The 26,190-nt window shown below is 36.1% G+C and overlaps 1 protein-coding gene across 1 annotated transcript; it reads right to left on the bottom strand.

The window, feature by feature from the left end:
• Positions 1 to 342: 342 nt before the first annotated feature.
• Positions 343 to 26,010, bottom strand: KDM7A (lysine (K)-specific demethylase 7A; the record flags this gene model as incomplete). The annotated part of the gene is made up of 14 exons (XM_010179609.1): positions 343 to 838; positions 1,588 to 1,864; positions 3,064 to 3,145; positions 5,268 to 5,483; positions 5,631 to 5,779; positions 8,026 to 8,123; positions 10,458 to 10,615; positions 11,153 to 11,277; positions 12,721 to 12,930; positions 13,788 to 13,877; positions 18,171 to 18,262; positions 21,569 to 21,675; positions 22,409 to 22,496; positions 25,848 to 26,010. Coding segments are annotated over 14 exons (1,950 nt in total), but the record flags the coding sequence as incomplete, so codon positions are not given.
• Positions 26,011 to 26,190: the final 180 nt, after the last annotated feature.

Here is a 26,190-nt window from a genome sequence, read left to right as displayed (position 1 = left end):
TAGTCTATCAAATAAATAAATCTGTATAAAAGAGGACAGGTCAAAAAGAATCAAGCTGGCAGAGAATATGCAACTTGCAAGTCAACAGAAGCCCAGCCAACAGCTTACAAAAAGCAAGAAAAAAATAAGATTCCATATGCCTTAATTTAAAAAATAATTAATAATGCATCTTACCCCTATTTAAGACTATAACCTGAATATCAAATTTAGGAGTCCAGACTAATCACAATTAATGTGGCTCTCCACTGCACCAAACATACATTATCAAAACAATTAAAAACTTTCACATTCTTAAATCTAAATTAATAACCTCCACAAAAAAAGTCTTCCAAATAAATAGGTTTTTAAAATGAGTTTAAAAGTTGTCAAAATCTATCAGAAATAAATTATTGATAAACCACCTTCATCATCTTCCCCTCATTAATTAGATCAGAAACTACCAGCAACAAATGATATTCAAGCCCTGATGAGAGACTATTTCTCACAGTCCATGTCTCTCTGAAGATTTCCCCATTCCCATATGGTTATTGCTGAGCAGGTGTGGCACAGTGAAAATGCAGCATTGGGTTGTTTTTTTTTGTTGTTTTCTTTTTTTTTTTTCCTCATTTTTGTTCATCAGGCAGTGTTTTATATGGTACATGCAAGTCTGCTTCAAGCAGAGGAATAACAGCAGCTCCAGGCTCTGTTGACCTCAAATACTGGTCTGTGTAGGAAAGACAGCAGTAGTAGAAGTAGCAGCTACATTAAACAAAGAAGCGTGCATGGCCATTCCGGTTGAGCTTCAAGATCTTCCCAAGGCGCTGTTTAGCAGTTGCCATTCCTTTCTTTGGACGTTTGCCTGAAAAATGAAATTAAGTACTTCAATCAGGAATTTCAGAAGATTTTTACGACCATAGAGCACAAGATGAAACTAAGCTTTCAAGCTGAAGCAGGCAAAATTTTCACCTGAATCAGTTTCAAAACCAAAACAAACAAAACCCTCTTCATTCCTCTTTTTGGGAGCAAACAAACAAGGAATCAAAATTGTAAAAAACTGGGAATTGTTTTCCTTAAGCTTCAGCTAACATTATCATAAATAAAGTGATTACCCTATTTACAAATGCTTCCCAACTAGGGAAGAGCAGTGGGGTGCCGTAGGGGAGAACCTAAACTGAGCTTCTTAAATTTTGCTCAAGTAAGCTATTCCCTTGAGTAAATTACAGAAAATAAACTAGTAACTAAAAGTGTCACAGTTTTATACCTAAACAAACAAATCTGATTCGGGCCAGCGTTTCAGAGTATTGTGGTTCTGTTCCCTGTAATAAATGCCTAAGAGATACAGCTGCAGAGGTGCAATGGTAACTATGAATGTCTCTTCTGGTCACACACCCAGTTAGATCTCTCTTAATTCCTCCACACATTCTGTACCAAAATTTGAGTGTCCACAGGATGCCCATTGTATAGTTTTCCTCAAGGTCTAAGTCTGTCCTGTTTTCAGTTTCTGCATCTAACAGCTCTTTTTGATGTTTACAAGCTCCTTTTCCTAGCCTTTTTTTTTTAAATTATTTTTTTCTGCTCTGGCAAGAAGACAAAAGAGATGAACATTACCTTTTGTCGCCTGGTTGCTGATAGGGGGTGGATTTGATGCTGGCCTCTTTGTCGGATGAAGTGGTACAGACAAGGATGTTTCACCATATGACCTGTCAGGGCTAAGGCTGCCATCACTCAGTCGGCATTCTCCTTGAATTAGACTGGAGTCTCGTGTATACTTGCCATGCTGAAAACTCAAGCCATTGTTGTGGACTGTACTTCTGTTTTCCTGAACCTTATGACTGGCTTCTGATACGCTCTCTTTCTTGATATACTTTTGAGTTTTACTTGTATCCTAGTATGGAAATGAAGATAAGAAAAAAAGTGAAAGTTGATACCTTCTGGCTAGGAGTTCACTCCAAGTTTTCTAACTATGCTACTGTATCTTTGAAAAAGATATTTCAGTTCCACCAGTGTCCGACCACTTCATGATTCCATCATTTCTTTCATCTTAAAAATAGGATACAATATAGTATTTCTGTGCAAGCTTTTCCATAAGCCCTTAAGGGCAATGCTAAAGATTAATTACCATACTATTGTACTCAATTTTTCTGCTTTTTTGGTTTTAGCCTGCAGTGATCAAAACAAATGCTACCGCTCTTGATTAAACTGGCCAATATAGCAAGCCACGCCATAACCACTGACTACATAAACAGGCAATTTGTTTTCAACATTCAGCTGATAAGAGAACAAATGCTAAATTGGGAATTACAAACTGTAAGGAGCACCATGTAGTTAGATATTCTTACAGTAAAACAACAACAACCACCCACACAAAAACACCAAACAAAAACCACCAAAAAAACAACCAAAAAACCCACCAAACCTAAAAAGCATGCAGTTAAAAAACATCTACTAAATAGCACTGTTGTTTTGCAACTTTAATTGTTCAACTGTTCTATTTAATTGTTTAACTGTTCTAATACTTCTAATATAGACAAGTTTAGAAATACTAAAAAAGTTCAGTGTGTTAAGACACACAACCCTTCATTTATATATTCCTCGCTGCATTCCACCTGGGCATCAGAAAGCAAAAGTATTCCTACCCGCTGACTGTTGACAGGTTGTATCAGTTTGGCAGTATCAATTTCCTAAGTATGTATCTTTACTATAAATACTATCAACAGGTTCCACTTGTTCTGATGCTCTGGTTGGGAATAACAATGAATAAACAATGCAGTGATTCCCCAGTGAGACTGAATGTAAATTTACACCTTTTTTATAAAGTATTTTTTATTTTTCAAGACACTGCCCTGAGCATCTTAATACTAGCCACCATGACAGAAGAAAGTTTGAAAGGAAAAAATTCAGAACTGCAACAAGGTAAAAAGGCATAACAAAAATGTAATACTCAGTTACAAGCATCAGAAGTACCTATTAACAGATATGCGATGTGGAAAGACCCATCTACCATGCTTTCTCTACTTAGAGCTTCACGATCTCTTTTTCCTATAAAAAAGTTTTGTGTTCAAAAGTTTGAAAGTGTTGCTTTACCTGAGGGGTAATCCTCGAAGCTTCATTCAGGTGTCTAGCCCATGCTGAAGTCCCCAAGTCTCTTTCTTCTTCCTTCACAGACCTGCCTAAAGAGAAGTTCCACAAATTTTAAAATCAAAAACTAGGAATACAAAGTTAATTATACATTTGAATAACTTTAAAATAAGAAAAAAAAATACAATGGAGAATATCTCATAGACACAAAATAATACTTGTCGGAGCTGCATGGTTCTATACATTAAATTGGGAAAATAACCTCACAGTATAAGTGTACCTAATTAAAGATCCAAATACCACAGTAAGAAGGTCAGACAAATATGATAGTGCAAATTTGAAAGTACTGATGTTGAAGACAGCTTGCTTACTTTGTTACACTACAGTTTTCAGTTTTCTACCATGGCTTTGTATCATGAGGAGTTCATACAAGGATGGACAATGTCTTTAATTTTCAGGCATTATTGATTGTACTGTTTCTAAGCCTTGATGCGCTATTTAGGTACAACATATGGAAGACCTACACTGACAGGCCTATAGAAGTGTCCACAATGAAAACATATTTACAATACAGCTAACATGTAAAATTAAGGGTATCCCAAGACACCAAATTTCGAAAGACTGAAAGGTTTTGCAAAATCTGTTAGCTAATAAGCACAATTTCATCTTCCTCATCAGTGGAGTCTCATACATGTACTGTCTGTATGTACTAACCGTCCATATGGTGCTGTATTTTAGATTTGTGTCTAAAACAGCACTGATAACGCACCAAAGTTTTGGCTGTTGCTGCAGTGTCCCAGCTTTCTCTTTTCCCACTCTGTCCCTGCAGTAAGTAGGCTAAGGGGTAGGCAAGAGACTGGGAGGGGACACAGTCAGGATAGCTGACCCCAATCAGTCAAAGGGATATTCCATACCATGTAACATCACGCTTGGCAATAAAAACTGGGGCAGAGGAACAGGCTGGGGGAAAGGCAATCCTCCAAGGCAGTCATTGCTCAGAGACTGGCTGGGCAGTCTGCTTGCAGAAGGTGGTGAGTGACTGCCTTTGCACCACTTGTTTCTTTTCCTCTTCCCCTCGCTTACAAAACAGTCTTCATGTTGACTTATCAGTCTTCTCACTTAATGCTCTTTCTATTCTCCCCCATCCCATAGGGCGGGGGAGAGAACAAGTGGCTGTGTGGGTGCTTAGCTGCTGGCCAGAGTCAACCCACCACAATTCAGAAACCTGGATATTGCATTTTTCATAAAGTTACAAAAATAGAAAGGCACTGCATGCATCTGTGTGGTTTGCTGGTTAGCATTTTTGTTAATGGTTTCATTTATTTATTTGGTCAGTGGGTTTCAAGGACATACAGCTTCAATTACCAGAACACAGCCCATGGCATCACATTAGGCTTTCCTGTTATCCATGTAAACAACAACACATTATTAGTTCTCTAAATCAGCACCCTATTGGTTGATGGGGATCTATTTGTTTCACATCAGCAAAGCTATAATCCTTTTCCATTTCCTTCTCGAGCAAAGAATTTTCAAACATAATGACTCTCTCTCTGCTTCAAGAAGTGATTTTGATTCCTTTGAAGGGATTAGTGTTAATGTTCTGCTGTCTGTCATTCCCAAAATGCATTTAACAGATGTCTGTTTTCCACAGACATCAAAATGCCACTGACAAAAAAAGCTACCTCTGAATTCTCCTCTTTGAGATTTAAATCTCTTTTAATGCACTGCATTCATAGCAGAATTTCAGAAGTAAAGCCAAATATGACTTCCAAAGACACGTGAAAAATCATCAAGCAGATTCCCATGGATATCTAAGTAACACACATGTCATGAAAGCTGCAACCACAAAGGCTCTGTCAATCTTTTCTGGAGATGGTTACACTTTCAATAAGGAGACTTACACTTTCAAGCTAACTCTGCTACTCTTCTAAGGATGCCACAAAACTTTTAGATGGCAATATTTAGAAGACATATTCTGATGACATCTCTAGCTAAGTCTGTCTCAGTTTTCAGATGAAACATTTACTTTTTACAGAAAAAAACTCAAAAAAACCAAAGACAAAACAAAACCAAAGAACTTTTTAAAGAATCTTTTTAAATGTCAGTCTGATTTACTTCAAAATTGACTACAAATCTAAAAATTTAGCTTTGAGTGCTTATTCTGAGCAGTTTGTCCAAGAGCAGAGACCAGCAGTGTCTAGTTCAGATACCTACCACATTCTATTGTTTTGTGGCTCTGAGATGGCTGTCTGTCTTTATGCCGACTCCTGGGGTAGCTTCTGTGTTCCTGAAGAGAGGTTCTTTTATCTGTGCAGTCTGTGCTTTGATGAGTATGACCTGGTAAACATGTAGTATAGTGCAATCCTGCCATAGAAAGCATGCCCTGAATAGCTTCTTCTTCTGTACTTGTCGAGGTAGGACATTCCCTAGAAAAATAAAGGAGTATTAAGCAGTTCAGAACAGAACCTTAAATTTCTTTGAAGGAATAATCTGTACATTTCTATAAAAGCAGAACCATAAATATGTGCAAAAAGGCCTAACATTTTATAAACAAATGCCTGCAATGTGCTTACTTTTTACTGGGGGTTTCATTTCTCAATGGCTTCTGGGTATTTTGACAAAGGTCTCTAGTGACCTTAGATTCCTCTTTGAAATTCGATGTTACTTCCTGTTTCTCTTCATCACCTGAGCTTTCTGACTCCTCTGTGGAGGAATCCTTCTGCTGCAACAAAAGGAAACAGAATGCAGAATGGTCACCATGGCACCTAAATAGAGACACTACCTTAATTTATGCTAAGTAAAAAACTCAACAGTTTAAGTCCAAATTTTTTGTATATATAGTATTCAGAATGCAGTTAATTTGAATATAGCAACTGAGATCCAAATTTTTTAACACTGATGAGTACAAGCTCCAGCAACATAAAAACATCTCCAAAATCCATTTTCCTACAGAAAATGCTACACATTAAACCATGCCCAAATCATTACATTCTCTTTAAAGAGAGCATTAATTATTCTTATTGTCTGTACTCAAAGTAGAGGAAAAAATATGGAAGTATGGTTTCAAGCAGCAGCCAGAATTGATGCCTATTATATATAATGGGACACAACCTGCCCCAAATAACTGCTTCTGGTTCCTGCTCTCACAAAAGATAACTTTCAGCAGCAGCACTCTTCTGAGTGACAGAAGCTCTCAGGTAAATCCAGAGCGCAGCAGGAACAGAGACACAGCAGCTGTCGCCTCTCTCACAGTGGCAAAGCCTCATGTCATGAATGAAAGGGCTTTTCAGCTACTGCTGAGATTACAACTTGTATGGGCAGGAGCCTCTCAAAGGTGAAGCAACCATACATGACTCAGTGTGGCCTTACGTGAAGCAAGGGCTACAACAGATGTGTTCCATCTTAGTAATTCAGACTAATCTATTTTCAACAAGTACAGAGAACATTCCCTCTCCCCCCACCCCAGACAAAGAATATACATGGCATTCAATGAAAGGGTTGAAAACAGAATATCAGAACACAAAGAAATCATGTAAAACAGAAATGAGTGAAGTACATCATATCACCAAGGGACATTTTCATACAGAAGCTTCATTCACAAGAGCAGCTTGTTAATCTTTGACACTTGGAAAGTGACACAAATGGGCAATTAAATTATAACTATGACTCAATGTTAGTAATAAAGCTATTATCTTGTTTTGTTAAGGTCTTCTTTGGTGCAATACAAAACCAAAACGGATTTACAGAAGCTATTGCGATAGTTGCTTCTGTATTATTCCACTTCTTAATTTCTAATAGTATCTAATGGAATATTTTTTCTGCATGTTTAAATTTGTCTTTTGTAATGATAAATCCAAAATTAACTAAGAGAGTAAATGGCACTAATATAAAACATTTCAGTCAATGACAGTGTCATCCAAAACTGGCTACATTCTTCTGTGAAGAAGAAATACCTCACTTCTGAGTAAGCATTAATTCTGTGTCTTAAAAAAGAAAACCTGCTGAGCCACAGTTGCTGACAATGCAGTTTAGGAAACCAGAAGCCACATCATGAAGGTTCCCAACACTTATTCCAACATCTAGATACAGTAATGGTGAAAGACAACAAATACTAAAAATAGATCTTGACTACTATGGAAAAAGTAGGAATTTGTAAACTTCTTGTGAAGTCTTATAACAGGCTGACAAATGAAAGACAGACCAAGGCATAGGCTTTCCAGAAGCACAAAACAAAAATGTGAGGTAATCACTCCTCCCTACTAGTATTTTATTGCTGTCCAATTAAAATGGAAATTAGTAAGTCAGAGCACAACTTTGCAAGAGAAAAAAAACCACAAATATTTTTATGTACAGACATTTCTAAATACCAGAAGTTGTATTAAAATACATGTGTGTAAATATATACACATGTATGTGTGTGTGTGCATTTATATTTTGTTTAGTTGTAAAGAAATCACTACAATCTAGACCCTCAAAATTGAGGATTTCCATTTATTTCAAATAGTCTAAAACGCTTCAATAGTATTTACCCACTTTGGCTTATTTAAAAAAACTGGAGACCTACAAGATTGTTTCCATTTAACCATGCTCTAAAATAAAACTGTGTGTAGATAGTCATAATTCTAATGATGAAATTTAGACTTGTTATGGAAGAAATTAACTAAGCAACTAGGATCTAACTGTTCTCAGACTTTGCATGTTCCAGAGCAGTGCTCATCCTTTGCCAGCCTTGCTTTAACAACAAAGATGATCATAAAATCTGGCTCAAGATAGCATCTTGTCATTTTTCGCAACACTAGAATAAATGAAAATGAGGCAGAACCATAAGTTTGAGACATTAACTTGAACAAGAATTAAAACCTTTGTCATTGCTCTTTTAACACAAACTTTGACCAGACAAATTTGAAATGAACGAGCAAAATTATATTTAACAGCTTCATTAACTTTTATGACGTTTTCTAGATATACCTGTGTAGTGCAATCAGGCTCAGATTCTTCTGAATCAGAAATATCAGAGTATTCTGAGGATCCATTCCTGAGTTCTGATTTCACACTTTCAAAGAACACTGAGGAGAGAAAAATTAAAACATAAGAGCCAACATTTATTAGATCGAATATTTAACGATTATTTAGGAAATAAAGAACAAGAAATACATTTTTAGTTTTTAATGGCCTGTAAACAAAAGTACATCCACACACTGATCTGGTTCACAAGTCAAGTTTGATTAAAACTCTACTGACTTGCCTACTGTTGATCAGACGACTCCTCAAGCAGCTCACTGGATGAAGCCAGAAGAGAAATCAAGTGCAGCAGCAGCATACATTTTTTCTCTCTCATAGAACACATACTTCACAGATGGTACTTCGGGCAATTTCTACTTTATAGCATTTTTAAGTGAGCTTTTAAAAAAATCCGTCTAAATATACACATTGGGTTTTCCTTTTTTTGTTGCTGTTGGGTTTTTTTGTTAATTACCTTAGTAATAACTACAGTTACTTTAAAATTAACTGGTCTACCCTCAGATAAAGTTACAGCTTTGCATGCTTTAGGAGACTGTGAGGAATACTCCAGAAATCAGGTGAATGAAAGCAGTCATTATCTGTAATATCAGGCTAGGCTACTGTGAATTTAAGAAGATATCTTAAATCACCTTCCTCACATCCCCACAAAGTATCTTGCTCTGTTAAGAGCAGCACTTGATCTTTGTCTCTCTGGTAACACTGGGTCACTATTTAGAACCAGGACCTTGGCATAACACACAAAGCTACATAGAGCTTGATCTCTTTAAAAGCATCTCTCTGTGGACATTGCCTCTTGGCCTAAACCCCAGTAAGAACAATGCAAGGTTGGCAGCTGTTACAGAAACAGGTAGCTAGTTTTACAGAATTGTCTGCAGAAGAATATCTTCTCTCTCTCTCTCTCCCCCTCTGCAGACCTTCAGTTAAGGCAAAATAATCAGCTTTAAGTGATTTTTAATAGGGAAGTTTGAAGACTCTCACTATTCAATTAAAAATATTAGCAATAGTCCCGAGTACTCAGTTTCTGGAAGAACAATCTCAACATTCACTTCTAGTTCTACGTACTAGATTAGACTTACATTTAGATACAAACTGCCATATTCATTCTGTACCAAATAAGAGCAACAATTTTGAAGAAAACCTATCATTTCACTATATAATTTAATCCTTTATAGTAAGTATAGAACTTAGTTTAATTTTGAAAGTGGAAAAACACCACATATGCCTAAGCCTTCACTCAACAAGTCATTTACCTTGTTGGTTCATGAGTACTCAAGAGGGACCTCTTTCCTGTGCAAATGTTTTAATACTGTTCTCTGTGACCTTTGGAAGCACAGTAAATTGCTTTGTTAACAAAAATAATTAAATATTTTATCCAGGCTGTCAATGGACTCAAATGTTGTTACGGACTGTTGTGCAGAAAATGTAGGGAACTGTAAGTCTGTAGAGAAGTCTTGTTACCTTTCAAGTGTTGACCTCCGTTACCTAATAAATACCCCTCTGAGCCCTTGTAAGCTCTACTGTGAAAGGATGTGAATTTTCTAACTAAACAGAGAGCTGAACAGCTACGTTAAGGACCAATTTGTCACTGCACACAGATAGCGCTATTAAAAACAGACACTGAAAACAGGCATTCAGTATTGATACTTTACTAATACACTGTGTCATCAGCACTGATGAACACTTGGCAGGAAGGCTTGAGGCTACAGAAAGACCAAAAGAGATTAACTCCAAGTGAAGAATGGTTTAAAGTACTAGAAAGTGGGTTGAAGTGTTTTACAGATAATCTAAATTCTTCCCCAGCCTTGCAGATTAATGCAAAGGTTGAAAGTGTAAGATTTTATTAATGCTAAATTATGTTTGATCACTTGTACTGAATAAACCTATTCATCAGCAAAACATACAAAATTGTATCATCAAGTATGTTATCACCAAATGGAACAGAAAAGTGAAATATAAGATAGGCTTAAGAACAGCTGCGTGTTATGATCTTTTATTCTCTACAGTGAATGTTGTGATGAACTTTTCACACTGAAGTATATTTTGGTCAAGAAAAATCACCATTCTTACATGAGGAAGCAGACCAAAAGAACAAATACTCATCTAGAATAGCAATTAAACCTCCACTCTGAAAAACGGTATGCATAGTATTCAAGATGGCACTAACAAAAAAGTTTTACCTTTCAACTCTATCCTGTTAGCGTCTTCAGTGAACAGATAATATTTGACAAATGCTTTGCTGTAACTTCCAATATTCATTCTCTGATCTATTAGTTTATCCTCTTTATACTTCAGTGATATTTCAGTGAGACTTCATAATAGTTAGGCCCTCTTCAGGATCATCAAAATGTTCAACTGATAAGACTTAGAGACAAGCTTACTGTTCAGTGGTTTCTGGGCATCTGCATTTCCTTCTCCTTCAAATCCTGAGGCTTGGTCTTCTACCTTAACAGTCGCCTTCTTTGCCCTTGTCCTGTCATCTTCATCTTCACTATCGGCTGTGTAAAGACTTCGATCTGTAAATGGACGTCTCTCATCTCTGTCTCACCAGAAAAAAAGGAAATCATGTTATTCCTACAAACCTGAAGCAATTGTTTCCCTTTCATCATTTACAACACACCTCTGAGATACAATAGTTGTAGTAATAGTAATGTTGTGCTATGCTCTTCTCTTCATTCTGAATTGTACATATTCCCATTTCACTCCCTGTACAACTGTCATTTCCATAAAGATGTGAAGTTTTACACCAGAATATTTTTAATGAGAATCACTCTAATAGATGGATACAAAACAACTGTTTCTACTTTGGAGCATTCCCTTCAATACAAACCCAACTGAGCAACTGAATGAAATGCTGTAACAAAGGAACATGCAGAGAATCTCCTCCTCTTCACTCCATAACCGTGGTTCCACTAGGGGACAGCAGACACAACAGACAACACATTTCTTCTATATTCCTAACACGAATCTTGCTGGTAAAAGGGAACTTAAAGCTCCATAAACAGAAATGTTATTAATAATTATGCTCCAGATCATAACAACTAGGAACAAGTGAACCACAATCAAGCCTTTATACCTAATTATTCTTCCATTTGACAGCAGAAGGCGAAGATCATTGTCTTTTGTTCGCCATTCAGGTACAGTAGAAGATGGCTGAAAGGGCTTGTTAAATCTCCCGTTCAGTTTCGAGCTTGCAGTATCCTGAAGAAGTAAAAGCAATGTTGCTTATTATTTATTTCTATAAATTCAACTGTTTTTTCTGCACTCCACAAAAACTTAAGCTCAGCACCAGGATGGTTACCCTTCAACCAACTCAGCTCAGATAAAACATGTTTGGATGTAAAAAACAGCAGACTGCATCTTCTCCTTCCTTGAACTGCCTATACTTTCTTGAAGTATCTGAAACAACTATAACTTCACTATAATACTGCTTTTATGTTTCCTTCGGAAAATTACCACTGTATTCAAAATAAAGGAATACCAATAAAGACAGGTAAGCCAAAAAGTAGACTTGGAATTGTATCTGGTCCCTGGAATTCGTATCCCAGAACTGATTTTCAGGACTATAACATCAATAATGGAAAGCAACCTGCCATAAGCAGAACTTTCTTAGCTCAAAGTAATTGGTATTTGACATATACACTGAAGCAATTGACCATACACTTATGTGCCAACCCAGGAACATGTAAAATAATAATTTTTTTTAACAAGTCAATACTGATAGTGAAAAATATATTTCTACATTAAATGACAATTACTTATACTCCTAAACATTTGTTTGTAGCAATGAAGGCACAAGTTAACTATTTGTGGTAAATTTTAATTTCAGCTTCCTGTCTTTAGGGGCTAAATGAATGTCTCTTATTCATGCACTACAATGATCAATAAAAGGACTCAAAAAATTGGTATTTTTCCACTATGACAGTCTACCCTGTCCCAGCTAAACTTCTCAGCATTTGTTTTTCCCAGAAAGCTACTTATTTCCTTTCATAAAGCTACCTATTTCCCTTCTCTCACTCCTCCCATTTCTGTTGCTGTTTTTTGAAATAAGGTCATAAACTTGAAAAAAAGAATTTTTCAAGAGACTACATTTCACTCAGTCGCTCCACACCACCTTTGTAATACAACCACGAGATCCTCAGCCCCGTAACAGAAAGCAACGGCAGCCTTAGGCTTACTGGTAGGGAGGCACAGTCATACAGAAAATAGGAACATGACAGAAAACCAAGGTTAATCAAATTACAGTAACTGATCTATAAGAAACAGGTATCCAAAAACACAGCAAAGCAGGCTGACTTAGAGCCTCAGCAAATCAAGGCTTTGCAAGCTCCCTATTCTTCACAGAACTGATTCAAAGTAGCACTTAATAGCAATAGCAGTCTTAACTCAAAAACTTTACTTGAACTTGGTAGTGAATTCAGGGCACCTTCGGAAGCAAACGGTTGAAGGAACCTCCATAAAAAAAGTTATCAAAGAGAGAAACTCCTATCAGCAAAACTCAAAAGAAAAACCAAAACCAAATCTATCCGTGTCTCATATGACAAAGAGTAGCAGCCTGTATTCTTATACAAGTTAAAAGCTTTTTCTTTTCAACATATATTAGAAATCTACTCTGTTTTTAATTGCACATAACTTAATACTTGCCTCCTCCCATGGTGACATCTCCAGCCTTTTCAGTACCTCCCTGGTGTGGAGCTCCAGGATGTCCAGATTAGAAGGAGTTTTGGTACCATGGTCTCGCAGTTTCCTCACCCTTCGTCTGGAGTGGTGAGGGGAAGTTGTCTCATGCGAAGATCGTGAAGTTGGACACACACCAAGAATTCCCTGAGTTTTAACTAGCTTGCTGTTTTCTTCCTTTAATTAAAAACATGTATTTCAGAATAGTCTCAGAGGAATAAATCCACATAATGAAGTGGTGCTTCTCATTAATCTAATTAAACATAAATTATACAAATAAAGTTCTTAGGCGTTTTAGAGAAGTACTACATATTTCCTATAGATTTGGTGTACAAAGCTTAGTCCTACTGCACCTCTTTCCCATTTGGGGCTTTTATAGTCTCCATAACAGTAGTGCTTAATATCAGATTTATCACCAGAATATAAAGTTTTATTTATGAAGGCAGCATAGGGTAGACATGTATTGTACCCAACAGACCGTATTTCTCTTCAGTTCTCAGAACTGTTCTTTCCACATGCAAATGTGAGAATTTTTCAAGAATCAATATTCATTACGAAATAAAGGAGCAAAATATATATAAACTGGTATAGGAGGAGGAAAAAAAAAGGAAGAAAAAAACCCCACTGACTATATAAGAAACAGCAACAAAACATAAGAAAAAGAGCAAAAGAGATGATAACTGGACTAGAACTAACAAACAAGAGGGTAGGAGAATGGAGTATGCACAGAATTTCAAATTAAACTCTTTATCAATATGCTCACAGTAATTACTGTAAGTAGTTACAAGTGAGACCTTCAAATAATTTCACCATTCAAATTTTAAAAAAAATATACAATAAACACCCTTGCTATACATTTTCTTTACCTGAAATATCCATTGAGATTTCCTCTTGATCTTCCATTATTAAATGAATGTTAAATAAATTAAAATATGAATACAGTCAACCAGAAGCATAACTACTATGGAACTCCCTAATTCAAAGCTGTTTGGTTTTTTTTTTCCAGGTTAATGTAGCGTTGCCTCTGTTCTTACCTCTACAGAACGTATCACTTTTGAGAGCTCTTTTATGAGATGTCCAGGCCTAATGTTGTCTGGAATTTCAAAGGCATGTTCTGTCACAAGCTGTATGCAAAGGGCAAAGAAAAGACACTTAATTCATTTTTTCAGATAAAAGCAGATGTAATATTAAATAAACAAATATACATGGGAAAAAAATAAAAGGAAAAAAAAGATTAATTTCTGTAATAATGACTGCTATCTGCCAGGACAGGTAAACACACACTCCAAAGCTTCCAGTCCAAGCTTTAGAAGGCAGCAGATTGTCAACGTCTCTCAATGTCTCTAAGAATCCAAAGAAGGCATAATATACAAAGCCACAATGACAATCATTTTTTTACCATCTTTCAGTACATTAATCAGCTTCTTTCTCTTTAGCATGGTCAGTACAGAGACACGCTTGAGAAACACATTAGAGTCATGACCTTCAAAACAGCTCAAGACTAAGGGAATTTCACTACAGTAAAAACATCATCTAAAAAGCAAATCAATAATAATCAGTAACCAACACACACATTTTCAGATGTCTGCCTCACATTTCACTGTTAAAAATTACCTTCTTAGCTTATTTAGAATCTAGTCGGTTGGAGAAAGTGATTTTAAAAAAATCATTCCCTATAAAAAAATTAGGAAGCTGTAACAGTTAATGTTCCCTTTAATCCTTTGAAACAGTATCAGTGACAGATTCCTCATATACATATATTACCAATCTGAGCAAGTTCAAACATTCTGCAGTAAATCTAGTAAAAAATATGTTTAATATTTGGTATGTATAGTTTCAATGTGCCTCAAAACACTTTTAGTTAGAATTAAACAGACAAAACAGCACTCATGCATAGATCAGAATGAGTGGCATGAATTCTGGCATCCCCTTAATTGACTATTTAAATGGAAAAACATCCTACAAACACGTTCAGCTACCCACGTTTCAAAAATGAAATTCAGCAGCAAAATTGATGCTGGAAGCAATTTGATATTGTACATGCATTTCATTGAACCTGGTTTCCTCTCAGTCATTAAAACGAATGCTTTCTCCCCCTCCGCCAAAAAACCAACATGGATGTGTAATGACACAATCATTTATTTCAGTGCCATTAATTCTACAGGGAAGATTAAATCAGCTGCTTTATTTACCATTGTTCATTCTTTGAACACATCACCTCTACACATTCACACTTGGGAACATGGCACCTCTGTCACTAAACTGTATAATTTTTCCAGCAAGTTACTGGTCATTTTATGACCATTCAGTCCTTCCTACTTAAGGACTTCACTCTCCCAAAAGCCTTCCTGTCCATGAAGGCTCCCAGAGGAAGTGACTGCTGCAGTCCTCCAAAACACTGACTTCAAAGTTTCTCTGAATTAAAAATACCGAAAAGCCATCCTAATGCAAACATATTTTATATGCAAAGCACATTATTTTGCCAGTATGATTTACAGTAACTCTTTGAGCAAAGTAAGTTCCACTGGCAAGCTTACTTGTTTGCCAGTGTAAAAGGTATCTATTTACACCAAAGCTCTCTCAGTTAAGCAGTGGCAGAATAATTATTTAAAAAAAAGAAAAGAAAATCCATTAAGAATATCCATTCAAGCAACTTAAATATGTGAACAAATTCAATGCAATATATAATATAACAGAAGGAAAGGATGGGCAGGAAATGTGAATACATACAGACACCATGTCTGAAAAATTTATCATCATTATTAAATAACGTGGTTTTAAGTTGTCTCTGCATACTGCCTCTTTATAAGGAAAAAGCAGCCACTGGGACTCAGGAATTCTCTTGTACTAGGGACAAAGTGACCTATGTATGTCAGATGTAAATTGCAGGTAAAGAAAACAATGAAAAAAAGCTATGATTCATTCAAGAGCTTCAAGAAACTGCTTTGTAAATGGTGGAAATATAAAGAGGAAAAAGAAACTTGTCTTAAATCAAGATATATAGATTTTAAAAAGTCCTGGTAGGCATACTAATTCATCCATCTTTGGAAACTAGCATCACAATGAAGTCTATCCATAGGTAAAAGCACAAACACACAAAATTACCGATAAAATGAAACCAATAAATCTCACATCCTCCACTCATAAAAAAACAAACAAAAACACAAAACAAAACAACACCACAAAAAAACCCACCAAAAACCACAACTTCTTTTTTTCTTTCACAACAGCTATTTTTTAAAAAAAACACAGAACAGTTGCCCAAAATAATCTTACAGGTACATGAATCAAACATCTCAAAAACTGAATCTGAGACCTGTTGCTTATGCAAGCTGGAAGGAAGCCAGAGCTAAAATCCAGGAGCTCAGATGACTGCATAGGTTATCATCTTTACTGTGTATAGCAACTAACCTGCAGACTGATGAGCTGCACCAAAGGAATCAGAGGATATGCATACTGATAAAGGCTTTGTACAAACTGAATTCAAATCAAGACAGGAAAACGAAAATAATTTTAGTAGCACTCAATCTCTATTCTCAGCAGCTCATGATTTTTGGCAGTTTTTAAATATTGCAGAAGATACTGTTGCCCTGCTGAAGTGAGTTTTAAATTCTCCAGCAAATAGTTTAAAGCAATTCACTAAGATAATTCACGTAAGTCTTGAAAAGAGATACCCCATGATACAAATGTGAAACCTCATGAGCAGGCTTCTCATTTGTCAAGTACTCGTCATTTCTTTTCAGGATCTGTCTGAAAACCCCAGCAAGAACAGATCACATAGCCATGTACAAAGCTCCTCCTGTCTTCAGCTGCATACAACTACAATCCTATCACACACATGGCCTGCTGCAAAGAAAAGCTCAGCTCACTTATGAAACAGTAGCTAGAAAAGTTGAACGCAAAGTACAAAACATGATAGCTGGTGGAAAGCAGACAATATTGTGACTGGATCACTGGTGCTGTGTAGTTTCCTCACAATTAAAATATCTGTTCAGCCAGTGGCTTGGCAGTATTTCCGGGTCTCGTTAATAAGCATTCAGAATGCAGCACGTGCAATTAATTTTCTTCCACAGAAAAGCAGAAAACAACACATTCTAGATGAAGCATTAATCAAACTGTTTCATGAGCTACTGGACAGTACACAAATGCTACAATACTATGTGACAACCACCTAGAAAAGAGGAATTCCAATCCAATTACAAAATCAAAATAGGGATTTACACAGACTACGTTTGAGATCTTAGTTATCAGCAGTCTGATTACTCTGCTTGCTTATTATCCATGCCTCAGATGCAGAGATGGCAGAGATAGCTTGGATTCACACATCATTTAACAGCTCAGGCACAACATCCTGTAAATACTGCTACACTGCTTACTAGTTAGCTTTGGTACAGAAGGGCACAGACAAAGAGACGCTGGAGAAACAACTCAGAGGTGTTACAGAGGGGCAGCAAAGGTTCACTTGAAATCAGTAACACTACACAGGCTGAACTCCAGCTGATTCCACACAAAGTAACCACTTCTGTGTTTGCACCTTGTGTTCAGTTCCACTGAGCTTATTATGTTGGATGCACAGCATTGTGCAAATATCATACCTGCTGTATAGTAAGTTCCCTTACAAGGAAAACTTGTGGCCAGAAAGACCAAACAGATTTCTAAGGGCCAGTTCAAGTCAGCATGGCCAGCAAGAAACTAGAATCAGTAAGCTCAGCCAGAACCAAGCTGCCTGTCAGTGAACAGCACTTCCCAGAAGCACAGGTTCCAAGAGGACTTAATAGCTCAGGCACATGAAAAAACACATGGAGTTTGGCCAGATCCAGTGCTGTGCCAAAATAAATAAGCTTTCCTAGAGAGCAGAGCACCAGTAAAGCCAGCACAGACAACACATTAATGTTTTACAAGAGTCTTTGCCAATGTTCAGCACAGATAGTATTCAAGCAAAGTTAATATCCTCATCTGAATCTAAACCAACTCTTCAGCAATACAGGTGCACCTGGAATGTGCTCTCCAAAGCGCTGACATTAATGGAAAATGCTAAATGTCAGGGCATTGCCTTCCTCCATTGCCTCAGACTAGAAAGAATCAACTAAATAAACAGATTTGCTAGAAAAAAAGGCCCACGTTATCAGCTTATCCTGTAATATTCTTATCCCATCCTGAAGTGAAGCAAAATTCTAATTCTATCAGCTACAACACAAGAGTTTATTAATTGGTCTAAAAAGACTTTATTAGCATCATGGAATATAAATTGTCCTGATGCTTCTTCCCCAGATCAGCAGTACATACTCTCCACAGAGACTTTCAGTACTCATTAACAGATAAAAATAATCTTAAACTTTAAAAGGGCATAGACCTTCACTTACTTCTAAATCATAACAAAGTTAATCAAAATAGCAAACAAAATCACTTTTACTTACTTCTTTTTTCATCCATAATTTTAAAGCAGTAAGTAAAGCCTTCACTCCTTGCACTAAATAGCTTGGAGGCTGGAAACCATCTTCCCTCAGTTCTAAAAAGGATACAGAGACCAATTTAGAAACACACTAACAGTGGAAACAATAGAACGATACCTACCCTTCAGCCAATAAAGTTGCCATTATGCAACAGCACAAAAAAAGGCAAAATTGTGCAAGTAAATGAAACATGACATCCAGTATTTGTCTGCATACTGTAACAAAAAACCCCCCAGCCCAATCCTGAAGTTATTTCATATAAAATCTTTTACCTATTCTTGCACGAATTAGTGATAGTTTACAACATACTAAAGGTCAATTAGAACAAAACAGAGTTAAAATACAGAACAAGAGAAGACATATTTGAAGAAAGACATCACTTTTATTTCATTTAGAAATATTTTAGACAAAGGGGACCAGAAGGATGTGGGATGTATCTCTAAATTAGATTTCCTGTTGCTTACTCCCATACATACAGCAAATGGTTCACACTAGTACACCTCCACACCCCAAACATTTTGTGTCACCCTTCCAAATATCACAGTTCTCCTTCACACAGTTTACATCATTTTTCCTCTCAAAATCAAAGGGGAGGGAGGTGGAAATCACTCAGCTACAGAAGCTGCTCTTCTTAAGAAAGCTGGTGCTCCCAAGTGACTGCAATTCCTTTTCAATTTTCTCTTTCCCATTAAGGTGGAAAAAAAAAAAAAAAAGGGAGAAGACAAATCCTCCATAAAGAGTCAAAAGTAGATTACAACCTTTCCCCATGTTCTTGACAAGTATTTCCACTTGTTAACAGCAAATAGACTAATACTAGAACTATTTGGCTCATTTTATTCCCTTAAAGAATACACTAACAAAACATTATGGATAAGATACTAGTCTGCTGGCAAAAAAAGGGAAGTTCTTCCCTCAAAGATGCCTCCCACTTGTTAAAGGGTACAAGAAGGAGTGGCAGGCCTTTGAGTTGCAGCAGAAGTCTTCCTGCACACTAGCTGACTCAGTTGATAAAATTTTGAGAATACAATGCAGCACCACAGGCTGGATTTTTTAGCTGCAATAGAAAAGGCAGCATGATATAAGAGTAATCAAAATTAATGAGTATCAGATAGATGAACAAGTTACGTATTCTAAAGCCCCAAAACCTGTGAATAAAAAGTTTAGGTAAATGCCACAACGCTTATAAATATCATAAAACACTTCTTGCCAAAGAAAAGACAAAACCAAAATATTCATGACCATTATCATTTTATAGAAAGAACCAGAAAGGTACATTGTGTTGATTTTGCTTAGTGACCTGAATTTCACATGAAGTAGTCCTAACAACCATTCACTCAACATTTTACAAGTTGGTCATCATCATCATCTTTCCCAACTGAACTGGTATCACCTCTTATTTATGAAACAAAGGATTCTGACTGGTAAACAAGCTAATTCACATGAGTCTCAATGACAAAGCTCAACATAATCTTAACTCAGCCATGGAAACATCTTTTTTTTTTTAACGGGTTTATAGATCACAGCATTGTTCTGCAACAAAGTATCTGCTAAACCATAGATTAAATATAACAGGAGAATAAGCCTCATACCCCTCCCCTAAGGCACAAGTCACAAGGGACTCCAAGCCTATGTACTCAGGGAGTCATGAGATAAAGGGAGGGGAAAGAGGGGGAGAACAGACATGGGACATGACTCAAAGTTAGCTAAATGATTTAGAAACATATAACCTACTGATTTTCCAGCAGACATACAGCTCTTATGTCTTCTGACAAATTTGTAAATTTTAAATGCACAGGACTAACACAAACCAAAGCAAGCTTTCAAGAAGAAAACGCTCTTTTTTTTGGAAGGAAAAAAATTCTGCAAGTTTGTTCTATTTGGTAAGATTTCTGAGTTGCTTTAGGTACATCCCAAAACTTTAAATGTTCATTTAGGAAACAAAGGTTGTTCAATGCCTTCATCTGCTGAAAGGAGAATAGATTATCTTGAATAATTGTGACTGTTTTCTTTTTAGAAAAAGGTTATGTGAGATTCTGATCTCTTCCAAAGCAGAAGCTAGATTCTTCTCCCATGTAACAAGCGATAGGATGAGAGGAAATGGCCTCAAGTTGTACCAGGGGAGGGTTAGATTAGTTATTAGGAAAAATTTATTTAATGAAAGAGTTGTCACACATTGGAATGGCCTGCTCAGGGAGGTGGTGGAGTCACTGTCTCTGGAGGCGTTCAAAAAAATGTATCAAGGTGGCACTTGAGGGCATGGTTTAGTGGACATGGTGGTGTTGGGTTGACGGTTGGACTTGATGACCTTAGAGGTCTTTCTCAACCTTACTAATTCTATGATTCTATGAATTCAGCAGCCTCCTCTGCAGGTTGATTTCTCTCCTTTGAAATGCATTGTTTGGAATATGGCATTTATTATTAAGATTAAACAGAGCAGGCAGAGGGCAAAACATTTAAGGAAAAGAAAGTGAAGTCAGATGGGCACTCTTTCAAGCTCAACTATACATAGGTACAGATGTAGGAACTATAGAACTACATGAAGAAGTTTGGAAAGGACCAGCAACATAACACAGCTCATAGGAACTAATGCATCCTTCCTACAAATGTCCTCACAGACACCTTTCCCTTCACAAGAAAGAGCAGAAGACAACAGACAGTCTGACTGAAAAGGTCAAAGAAAACTGTAGAAGTGCAAAAAAACCTCTTCATTCTAAGTGGCTGTGAAGCCATCAAGAGAAACCCAGAGATGCAAGTTAGTAGGATCATTTAGCTTAAAGGAGGAGAGAAAGGCTACCAAAGGGTACTCAAAGACCTTAAATGATATAGAGGAAGCATCAGTTAAAAACTGATGCTCCTGTCTATCTTCCTTAACAAGGTCTATTCAGATAATGGCAAATTAATCCTGTTTGGTTTGTAGTATAACTGCACTGTACCAGATACTGTCTTGATAATCTAGAATATTTTCATTGACCAGATACATCATCAGCATTGTATGAAAAACACTAATAAACAGTTCAATGGTTCCAGCAACATGTTACAAAGTGTTAGTTGCACACATCTCCAAGTGCACTAAGATTTCTGTACAGTGCAAGTTACCCTAGAAATCTTCAATCACCAAAGCATTTTTCAGAGAGATCATTTACTAAAACCAAGAACTGCTGGATTTAGAACTGTCAGTGCAGCAATCACTAAAATCTGGTTAAAAAATAATGTGATTTTTCCAAAACAAAGGAATTCAAGTCTGGTTTTCCAGCTTATAAAATCTCCTATTCACACAACAGTATAACCTTCTCCATTAGCAATGAAGAGAAAAAAAATAAAAGCAGATACATGTATCTCTCTTAAAATAAAACAAGGATTACCTTTCAATGTTTCCAGTAAGTTTTTGGCCACAAACCAACAGATGGCTTCAAAGAAAGGAAACTTGAAAAGATCCGGAGTTTTTAGCCTCTTCTCCATTTCATAACACCTGAATACATAGAAACATTACAAAACATGAACGTTTTAATTGTCAGATTCATTATTCAACTATGTAATCATTGAAACTGACACAATGTCCAAAATAAAAGAAAATAACCATGGCCATGATACATAAAAGAAGTCAAGTAACACATAGGTAAATCCCAGCAAGACCACAGACAAGATTGAACTCTGGTCCTGTCCAGGCTCTGACCTTATCAAGTTTGACTGCGGCACTTCTAAGAATAAAGTTGGACTTCATAAAACTAGGATACAAACCCAATGTGTGATCTTTTAACAGATGGAATTTTATCAGGATTCCACTGTAATGAATAAAAACAATATGTTTAGAAGACAGCTCCACATCTTGGACAAAAACTAAATACAGCTGCCCTTAGAGCAATGCTGACTTGAGGATGCTCATTTCAACTCAGTGTTGCACATCTGGGCTTGCTCAGCTTCATTTTACTCGCTTACACTAATCTCCAAAGTAGAGTTTTTCTTTCTTTTTTCTTCCTTTTATTCACTTAAATTCTTGCATAACCTTCATTTTCCTTTTTAAACAAACTTGTTAGAAGTGAAATAAAAGTATGTGCCTGATACAGTCTAACGGAAAATGCCACTACTGCCTGTTGTTTGAGCGCCTGTACAGATTTCATCCTGGTTAAGAGCATGAAGAAAAATACTTATTAGAAGAACATCCTACTTACTGAGGAAAAGGTATAGGAAGAGCTGGGACTAACCTGAGCTGCATGCCAATATTGAGGTTGTGCAAAAAGTTTCCTCCAAAAGCCATACAATCCTGAGATGTGAGCACAGCGTGAATCCAGCCTGAAATGACAGATTCTGAAACTTAATATATACATATAAATTATTCTAAGACTGATTTTAAACACATATGTAAGTAAAAACGCTGTACCTGGAAACATAAAAAAGCAAATAAATTTGTATTCTGTGTTGGAAACAAGTGATGTAAATCTGAAATCTTGTGGAACTGCAGTTTTCTGAAAGAATTGGGAGCAAATTTTTTACTGGGGCAAGGGGCAGAATGCAAGACAACCAACGATTTTTCAAGTAGAAATTCCTGAAAGTTTTCCTCCAATCAGCAAAAATAAGCAAGCCAGTAGAGGAAATATATTCTGAATAAAAGGTAAAGTCATAAAAATAAAACAGAAATTATATTATTTTCAATATTTACATGTTGCTTACAGTAACTGAGCCATTTGAACAAGAGAAAAAGTAATTTAGCAATATTGAAGTTTCTCAAATAGGAATTCAGTAGTAGTTCTATTAATTATTCTAAATACAGTCATCCTAATTCCAGATAAATTATGATCAGTTTAAAACCCAGTCCAGGCACTCTGACAATATAAATATGTCACATAATTTAAATATTGTGCCTGTCAACTTCATTATTCAACATGGCAAAGCATGGCAAACATTATGCTATTTAGCTGACTACTAATAGATAATTTCAAGAAAGTACACAAAAGAACAAAAAAACAAAAGAACAAAAGAGCTAAAATATTAGCTTCCCAATTAAAAATAGTTACCTTTAAAATTTATATAGTGCAGCTTTAGTGTAAATAAACTACAAATAGTGCTGCTGCTTTCCGGATTTTTTTTTCTGGTTTTGCACACACACAGGTGATCTTCTGACAAAAGACAAGTTGGCCATACATTGACAGATTACTTCATGATTTGACTGAGTGTAAGCAAGATGTACAAACACAGGAAGCTCCCCAACTTGAGACAGTATCAGATCAAATCACAAGCAACTCTACATTACAAACTGCCTTTAAATCCATACCCTAATTCCATTAAGAACAACCAGGTCCAGTTGTTGTGGTACCACACTGTGCTGACCCAACAACCTGCCTTCAATGTAGCCTGGGATGGAAGTTACAGAATGGCAGATGAGAGACTGTAGAACACGATGGCACATGCAACCTACGGGTTTGGGGTTTTTTAATTATTATACGCTGTTCGTATACACATATATACACACAAATATAGATATATATTATTTTGCATTTGTTAATATGGCTTCAATTCTTCACTCTTATCATCATCATCACCACAGTAGATGAGTACCTCTGACTCTCCAAGGAATACGTGTATTTCAATTCTTTAAACGCACATCTCCTCAAAACAGACAACAAAGCCTCATCGCTATTTCATCAACATAAAGGACTTTTCTGGCATACCTGTATCAGCTAAAGGATTTTTTTTTTTTTTTTTTTTTTTACATTCCTACTTGCTATTTTTATGCTGTAGTTTTGATCACCGTCTATGTAACCAAGGCAAGAAAATCCGGTGTAGACCACACTGAATATCTTTAATAATATTTAAATAATGCTCAAGAGCCTCCTAGTAGGTGCTATTCATCTACATGCAAGATTAATTTTAAAGCAGAAATCTACTCTGAACATATTTCAGAGAATATAAAATAATTATGACATTTACTAGCATCAGAGCAAGCAGGAACAGCAGAAGTGGTTTTCAGTAGTGACCACAGGTTTTTTTAAAGCCTTTAATCAGTCTTAGAGAATTTTCCATTTTTTGAACACCTGTCTTGAAACCTAGTTTATTTATTGGTTCTTACACTATACTTGGTCATATGTATATGAATACGCACATGTGTATACACATACACATGTATACACACATTTATATTAAAAAGCAGCTTTTTATGTGTATACACATACAAATACATGTATACGTTAGAAATTATCATTTTATGATACTTTCCTTTTTGGCCACACTATAGTAACAGCTCAGATTCAGTGGATTACTTGAGAAGCAGTAACTATTTTCAAAGATCTGTGGGTCAAATCAAGGTAAATACAGAATCACATTCTGCAATTCTGCATTCTTTGTTCATAGATGTAGGACCTTACACTTAGATTAAAGGAAAATTAATGTCCTCTCTTGCCAAAAACATACAGTCTTAAAAAGCTCTGCATGTTCAGGAATGTTAAATACATATATAGCTCCTTACCATGTAGTATTTATTCTGCACAAGCCATGGACTAGAACAGTAAACACTAAAACTCACAGGTAGAGAACTGAGCTATGAGAAAAATGTAGCAGTCTGTCTAGGAAACCCATGAGAGAACAAAGTACTGAGCATCATCTTCAAGGCTTATTCCAGAAGTAGAATCGTGCACCATTTTCCTTCCCCAGAAAAGGTAAGATAGTGCCCAGTACAAATCTTAAATAATAAAATAATGAAAACTATTTATATGGATAGGCTGGATAAGGGAAAATACAAGAACTGGTACTCGCTCTACTGGTGAAATATGGTTTGATAATTAAAGACTTCTAAGTTTATGGCATTGGGAGTTTGGAGTCTATGGGGGTACTGTGTTTTGTTTGTGGTTTTTGAAATAGATAAAGAAGTTTAATTGTCTTGGCATTTCTCATTTCTTAAAAATGTCCTGTAATTTATCAGATGTTCTTAGCTGATGGCTACAAGATATGCCGTTACAGAAAATCAGAAAACTCTATGTCTCTGCGTAATTTTTAAAGGAAGCTGCTGAAACAAATTTACATATTTTACTGTTTTATAAGCTGTATCTACAAGTAACCTTTTATTTTTAATATGAGGAATTAACACATGAATTCAATTACATATTTTTCAATTTAATTCAGGGACACTTCCATTTTGATTCAGAGTCACCACAGGTTCCACCACAGTTTAGACCTCAGGCTGACAAAAACAAACACACCCAACCAACCAGCTATTTTTTTTTAAATCCTCTAGCCTACAGCATAAAAAGCTTATGTGATGTTGTTGTAATCATTTTGCTTAGTAGGTCTTACGATATTTAAAAGCTGCAAAAACAAAAATGTATTATAAAATTAAGATCTCAGTCTGGATATCTATCAAATGGTGAACAATGTATGTTCCATGAATTGGAACTACTTCTCCGATATCCAAATTAAGCTTTAATTTGCTGTCTTATGACTGAGTAAAAAACACCTTTTCTTTTCCTGCTAACTGTTATTACTGTCAGGCTGATTACTTGTTGTGAAAATCTAAATTTCTAAATTTTTTGTTATTCTCTCTTATCCAAAATTTTAGGAGAAACCAAATGTTGATAACACAATCATTTTAGGATACCCTTAATTCCTGGTGAATAAACATGCTAAGTCCTAGTAATAAGGGTAAAATCTTACCTGTTGGAACAAATAAAGTGTGTCCTTGCTTCACAACACATTTGTAACATTTGTCAACTTTGTCCCCAAAATATACTTCACTCTGGGTGACAGATGAACTCCAAGACTCATACAGAGCCAAATTTTCATCAGTGGGCTTGATCAAATAGAATATCTTCTCACCCTATTAAACAAAAAAAATCAAATAAATAAATGAATGTCCTCCTGGAGGCACAGTACAACCTCCGAGTCATTCCTAATAAAGTAAAAGATTTATCTAAGTGGCATGTATCACATATTTCCACCACTGAGCCTTGAAGCTTCCTAGCCCCAGTGTTTCACAGAATCACAGAATCTCAGGAGT

The sequence above is a fragment of the Mesitornis unicolor genome, unplaced genomic scaffold (genome assembly GCF_000695765.1).
Source record: "Mesitornis unicolor isolate BGI_N332 unplaced genomic scaffold, ASM69576v1 scaffold24572, whole genome shotgun sequence".
Taxonomy (NCBI): domain Eukaryota; kingdom Metazoa; phylum Chordata; class Aves; order Mesitornithiformes; family Mesitornithidae; genus Mesitornis; species Mesitornis unicolor.
Note: the sequence above shows the minus strand (reverse complement) of the source record. Positions and strands in the feature narration are given on the sequence as shown.